Source organism: Canis lupus, chromosome 9, assembly GCF_003254725.2.
Source record: "Canis lupus dingo isolate Sandy chromosome 9, ASM325472v2, whole genome shotgun sequence".
NCBI classification, from domain to species: Eukaryota; Metazoa; Chordata; class Mammalia; order Carnivora; family Canidae; genus Canis; species Canis lupus.
In genome coordinates, this window is record NC_064251.1 from 49,231,282 (window position 1) to 49,238,086 (window position 6,805).

At 64.2% G+C, this 6,805-nt stretch overlaps 1 protein-coding gene across 8 annotated transcripts in view; it reads right to left on the minus strand.

Moving 5' to 3' along the window:
• The window catches only part of CACNA1B (calcium voltage-gated channel subunit alpha1 B), a 196,327-nt gene extending 189,522 nt beyond the window's left edge, over positions 1-6,805 (minus strand). For all 8 annotated transcript variants that reach the window (XR_007413239.1, XR_007413238.1, XM_025476036.3 and 5 more), the window contains exons 1-3: positions 6,510-6,805; positions 5,420-5,525; positions 1,808-1,947 (exon numbers count right to left, since the gene is read on the minus strand). Coding sequence is in view for 6 of the 8 variants with exons in the window: in XM_025476036.3 (XP_025331821.1) it covers positions 1,808-1,947; positions 5,420-5,525; positions 6,510-6,790 (527 nt within the window). In the remaining 2 variants the exon portion in view is untranslated. The remainder of the gene's footprint in view (positions 1-1,807; positions 1,948-5,419; positions 5,526-6,509) is intronic.

Consider the following 6,805-nt stretch of genomic DNA (forward strand, 5'->3'; position numbering starts at 1 on the left):
TCCTGGGGGTCACCCCAAGCAAGGCTCCAGAGACACCCTGAAAAATAAGCACTGTTGTCCTCAGGGACGCATGCCTAGAGGGAGGGAGCAATATACACAGGGACACTCCTGGATACCCTACCCGGAGCCCCGTGGACTGGGCCACAGTCACCTGCACACCCCCGCCAGCATCGTCCACAGGGCTGCGATCTCCACCAGGCCTCAGAGGAATTTTGGCAAATTCACCAACACCACCCCCACCAGGGAGTGGGAGTGCCCCAGGCTCAGGCAGCTGTGGGCTGCGTCCACCTTGCCTCAGAACCCCACTTCTCCCAGCAGAAGGCTTTCCACTCCTGCTCCCTTCCCAGTCACTATGAAGCATGGAAGGGAAATCAGCCCCTGGTGCAGAAAACCTACTAATTCAGATTCCAGAGGCACCCATCCCATCGGTGGTGGTGCAGGGAAGTGCATGGGCTCTGGCACAGAGGGCAAGCAGTCAGCGGTGCCATCCCTGCGAGACAGCAGCCAGCTGAGAGGCCCTGATGCTCCCTGTTGCTCCCTGATGCTCCCTGATGCTCCCCAATGCTCCCTGATGTTCGCTGATGCTCCCTGATGCTCCCCGATGCTCGCTGTTGCTCCCTGATGCTTCCTGATGCTCAGTGATGCTCCCTGATGTTCACTGGGGGTGCCCAGACACTGCGGCCGAGCCATCACCACCTGGAGCAAACAGGGACAGGGCAGGCAGGCACCCCGAGAGCCCGTCTGCGGGAGCCCAGAGGCTAGTTAGCCAATCTGTGTCCTCTCACACGCAGGAGCCCGTGGAGGCCTGAGCCCCAGACCTGGGGCACCTGCTGTGCCCTCCTCCATCCCTGCCTTCTGCCCAAAGCACCTCTGCACACGTGCTCACTGCACTAAGGCAGCTCAGCCCAGCACAAGGTCAGAGGCCATGTTCACAATCACCAGCCTTGGGAAGGAGTGTTCGGGGCCACGGCAAGGCCTGCTCCCTCCCCCTGATCTGGGCTCTGGGTCTTTCCGAGGAGGAGGAGAGGAGGAGGACCGAGGCCCCAGGGAAGAGGAGACTGCGGTCCCTGGGGCCTGCGCTGTGCAAACAGGTCCTGTGGAGCCAATTCCCCAAGCACTCAGCCACTGCACCCGAGCAGAAGCAACAGCTCTGCTCCAGGGCTAGGGACAGACAGGGACCCAGGGGACCGGCTCGCAGGCGACAAGCGAGGTGCCCTGCCTCGCCTTGCGCCGAGCCCGTCCTCCTGGACTGCTCTGGGAACCACAAACCGGTCACTATCAGGGGCCATTCGGGGAGGAACGTAGTGGGTGGGACACACTGAGGAAGCGCATCAGGCGCACGAACTCATCCCAGCGCAGCGCCTGCTCTAAGAATGTGCTTCCGCGAGCTCCCCAGGCGGGAACCAGCGCACCTCCCGCCGCCGCTGGCCGACCTCGCTTGCGGCCCTGGGCCCTGATCGTGGACGTCCGTCGGACGTTGGACGTTGGCAAGGCTGGAGCCCACAGCCCCGCCCCTGCCCCGGGAGCCCCGCCCCGCCCCTCGCCCCGCCCCTCGCCCCGCCCCCACGGAGCCAGCGGGCCCGGCCTGTGGCTCTGCAGCAGCCTCACCTGGGACCGAGCACTGCCAGTGAGCCCTTCAGCCAAGACGGCCACCCTCGGGCAACAACCCGGCCCCAGAGCGGGAGGGGGGCGGCCAGCCTGTCCTCAGCAGCCGCCCGCACCCGCCACACCCGCGCGGCCGGGCGTGCACACTGCGGCCCAACCCCCAGCCCCAAGCAAGGGCGCACCCTGGGCCCTGGCCGCCTACCCTGTGAGAACCACCACAAAGTCCATGACGTTCCAGCCGTTCCGCAGGTAGGAGCCCTTGTGGAAGACAAAGCCCAGAGCTATGATCTTGATCCCCGCCTCAAAGCAGAAGATGCCAATAAAATAGGGCTCTGTGTCGTCCTGGGGAGAAGCAGAGAGAGGATCGCCACCACCCCCGAGGCTAGCAGCCACACCGCAGCCATGGCCCCAGCTCTGACTCCCCACTCAGCCTCGCCACCCACAGACATCTCCAACTTGGCCCTTGCCTCTAGCCAGCCTGCTCCTCCGCCCTGCTCCCATAGCCAGTGACATCCCAGTCACAATGGGGAGGGGTCCTGGGACGGCCCACCCCTCGAAGCCCTGCAGCAGTTGACAACATTTGTGAGCGTTCCTATACTCCATCCAACGCCCCGTGTGTTAAGCACTGTTCTCATCCTGTTCCTAAAGGGAACAGGCACAGCGAGGTCAGGGTCTAGGCTGGAGACTCACAGTTTGTTGGAAAGAGAGCCATATTCAAACCCTGAGCGACCTGGGTTTGGTCCTGAGCTCCAACCACTACAGAAGTTGCCTGGATGATGCCCCAAGTCCCTAGAGTGCAACCCAGGACCCACTTAGTCATTCAGCACACATCTTCTGGATAATCATAACTTGCAAATATAAATCTTGATGGGCACAAATACAGCCCAGCCTCAGGGAGCCTCTGGAGAGTAAGGCATCCAGCTGGGCAGCAAGGAAAGGAATTCCAGGTGGAGGGGACAGTGTGACCAAAGCAATCTTGTCACTCAGCCAAGAGCATCAACAAGGGCCAGACCCCTCTGGTGCTAAGCAAGGCAGGAAACAAGCTGCATGGAGCTTGGGGACGAGGATGCCACACAGAGGCATGCAGAGACAGTGCAGTAAGTAACCAGGAGCATCGCTCTCTGGGGGAGGGTGGCATAGAGAGCTTTGGTGCTGGTGCGCCCCAGGGAACTGGGCCAAGGGAGTGCACTGGGAGGGTTGGCCTAAGAAATAGCCTGAGTGCTGACTCTGGACACCTGTGCTCCAAGGCTGCTGTTGCAAAAAGCAGGTGAGCAGATAGTGGGAAGGGCCTGCCCTCAGGAAGCCACAGGAGGCCCTTCAGAAACTGGCTCTGCCCTGCCAGAGAGGGGCCAGTGCTGGAGGACTGGAGGACAGCCACCTGGGGGCTGCAGGGGACAGGAGAGCCAGATGGGCTCCCATTGAGGGCCAGCGCCCTGTGCCTTCCTCCCCCAAGGAGCTGGTCCTCAGGAGCTCTCCCTATCTGACCTGGTAACCCCTGCTCCTGGGCCGCCTTCCCAGCTGTGCCTGGCAGAAGCTACCGCCCCCAGGGGCCCGGGCAGCCCAGCTCTCCCATTCTGCTACCCAGATGCTGACTCATGACAGACATCATCCCCTGGAAGCTTTAGGTCCAGCCAAGTTGGAGGGTCCCCTCTCCCCAAGGGAAGGGGCTGCTGACCATCTGGCCCAGGGAACAGCTTGGCTCGAACACACACATCTTCACAGAGAGCTTCTGGACACATAAGAGAGCAGGCCAGAGCTGGGAGATGGGGTGTGGCCCCACCCCAGTCCCTCTCTTCATGGCTCTTCCCCCAGCCCCTCTCTTGAGGGCTGGCTTGGGGAGAGGTGGGGTCGGACTGCCAGCTGAGGGTCCTGGCTAAAGGCTGATAGGTGGCTGGGAAGCAGAGCCTCCAGAGACAGGGAGCTGTGGAGGCCCCACCCTGGGCCAGGCTGGCAAACAATGAAGAGGCTGTCCTTGCACCACCAAGCCCCAAACCTACTCCCCTGGCACCAGCACAAGCCTCCTGGACTGAAGGCCAAAGCTGCCACAGCCCCTCCTCTCCAGGCTCTGCTGTGTGTGCAGCCTTCTCTCCGACCAGGAGTCTAAGGCCTATGTCTGCACACAGGACTAAGGTCAGGAGGGCTCCTCAGGCCTCTAGGCCCAGCCCAGGCTGGGCTCATTCTGCTTGTCTTCCCAATGGCCCACCCCCATCACCAAAAGCAAACCTTCCCTCACCGGGAAAGCGGGAGTTCAGACTTGCTCAGATGTCCGGCTGGCCCATTCGAACCTGCCACCCACCAGGGACAAGCCTGAGACCAACTGCTGTCTGCTGGCCTCCCTGCCCCCCACCATTTCTTGGCCCGTTGCCTTCTGGCCCTACCCCTGCCAGACTTCCCTGGAGGCACGGCCACGCCCTGTGGCCTGGCAGAGGTTCCGTGCTCTCACTTTCACCCTTTTCTCCGGCCTCCAGAACAGACGCTCAGCACAAGCACACGCAACACCAGTGTGCACATGAGGCCCACAGGAGGCCAGTGACCTGTCTAGCTCCACATGGGGTAAGAGTCACCCACGGGGACCACACCCACTCTTGCCAGGTGGCACGGCCATGCCTTCCTTCATACCTCTCCTCTCCCACAACCCTGGCCTTCCAAGTGCCTGCTTAGGGCTGCTCCAGGAACCTCCCGTCCCCTGATGTCCACTTCCTTGCCGTCTTTTGGTGCCTTGCCCAAGGTCAGCCTCACTCTGTCTTCCCTTCCCCACCCCTGGCCTGGGATGGCAGGGAGGGGAGGCATTCAGGGCTCCTACGGTGAGCCTACTGCCTTGTCCCACTGAAGTTAGGAAGAGAAGCTATGGAGAGGGTCAATCATCACTTGCCAGGGTACCAGGAAAGAGGGATTCTCTCTCCATGCTCAATGCCCCCAGGAGGTGGGCTGTCTCTCAGGGACCTTAGGACCTCTGCAGCTCTGCAGCCAGGCCCCAGGCCCCCTCTCCAGTCCCCGTCCCCACTTTGAGGCTCAATCTCTCAGGCCTAGGAGCCTACACCGAGCCCAAGCAAAAGGGTCAGGTCAGCAGGAAAGACTGGGGGGCTAGGGGACATGGCCTCACCTTTGAAATGGGGCTCAGTGCTCCAAATACCACCCTTCCTCTGTCTCTGTCCCTCCAGAGACCCTGCCCTAGACTGTTGATTCTCATGTGCAATAGAGGACACCACAGGGATCTGTGGAGCTCTTGACAGGAGTGGGTGAAAATGATTCAAGATGTTTGGGAAGAAGGCCTGGGAAGGAGTGCCTCCTATATAAAGGGGTGGCCCTAAGGGGAAGGGATTCCAAGCAGAGCAGGAAAGACAACTCTGAAGGACAAGTGGACAGTCCCTAGACCCAGGTCCCTACCACAGGGACCGGCCCTGCAGGAAAGGGTGGCAGCCAGGCCACCCCTCACCAGGGTGCTCAGAGACCCTGACATTCCCGACCCTGGGCCATTACTAATGCCCCTTCCCCGTCTTAGGTTTCACTTAGTTTCTTGGATCAAGAGTTAAGGTCATGGATCTGGACAGCCCATTCCGGGTATGGGTTGGCTGTGGACCAGGGCAGAGGAGCTGCTAGCCAACGTGGCCTCTCTCAAGTCATCCTTCCTATCAGGGGCTGGGCTGGCTACCCCAGTCCTCTCGTCCCTGAGGGAGGTGTTCGCTGCTTGCGTTCTCGCAAAAAGAAGGGAGCCACCTGGATGAGCCTGCTCCAGGAACCTAAACCGACCCACGGATCCTGGAGGGTCGTGGAATCGGGCAAGCGGCTGCCACCCGGCCGCCACCACACTCACCAGCCGCTCAGACATGGGCGTCTTGTCCCCGTCGGGAAGGTGCTGCTCCAGTGCCAGCACGATACAGTTGGCGATGATAGTGGCCAGGATCATGTACTCAAACGGAGTGCGTGGGTTAAGGACTGGCCAGGAGGCGCCACGGGGGAAGGTAGGCGCGAAGGCCGAGGCCCACGGAGCGCGGGGCATGCAGTGCAGCAGCCGCGGCCAGGCCCCGGCCAGGCCCCCTCCGGAGGGGCTGGGAAGGGCCGGCGGGAAGCCCACGCCGTGCTCCCCGCCCTCAGCCCGAGGCCGCCTCGGGGCGGAGCCTCTGCAGTGTCCGCGGCCAGCCCCTCCGCACGTCCCGGCGGCCGTCAGCACCGCGGACAGCGCCCCCGCTCCGCCCGGCTCCCCGCGACCCAAGGGAGGGGACTGCGCCCCCCGCGCGAGGCCGGAGGAAGGACCCCGCGCAGGCGCACACCCCGACCTGGGGACACGTAGCCACATGGACCCACAGAGGCACTCGAACATACGTGTACCCAGGGTCCTGAACGCACGCACGCGCACCACCGGGTTCATGGAATGCCCGCACACACACGCAGGCACCTGCAGCCAGGCACGCGCCCGGGCTCGCGTCCACAGGGGCGCCCACACCTACACAGACACGGATTCGCCCTCGGGTGCCCTCCAGGCTGGCCGCGCGCTCTGCACCCACACCCAGGGAGCGAAGGGACGAGTCCAGGGACAGGGGGCTCCACCCAGCGTCCAGCCCGCTCCCGCAGCCGCCGCCACCAGGACCACGCGCGCGCGCGCACTCACACACACGCACACGCGGCGCGCGGAGGGCCCCGGAGCCCCGCCCCGCCCCCTCCTCGCCGAGAGCCGCGTCCCCATCCGCCTCTCCCCAGGTCGCACCCTCCTCCCGACCCCGGGAAAGATGGCCACTGGGCGCAGCACGCGACCCGCCCCAGCCCCCGCCCCGGCCCCGGCCCCCCGCCCAGGCCGCCCCACCCAGGCCAGCCGGGGCGCCGACGCCGGACGCCGCACCCCGGCCCGTCCCCGCGACCTCGGCCGGTCCCCCGGCCCCCGCGCGGCCCGGCCCCCGGCAGGATATGGCCACTCGGTGATGCGCTTGGCGTATTTGCGAACGACGTTGTCCTCGCTGAAGACGAAGAGCGAGCGGTTGACGGTGAAGCAGTTCTGCTTGACCGGGATGGGGTTGTACAGCGCCATGGTCCGCGCGCGCTGCGCGATCGACTGCTTGTAGAGCACCCGCTGGCCCGGCTGCAGCCCCCCGGGGCCCGGGCCGCCCGCCCCGCCGGCCCCGCCGCCCCGAGCCCGCTCCCCGCCGGCGCCCCCATAGCGGCTGCCCAGCTCGTCCCCGAAGCGGACCATGGTTCCCGGGCGCCG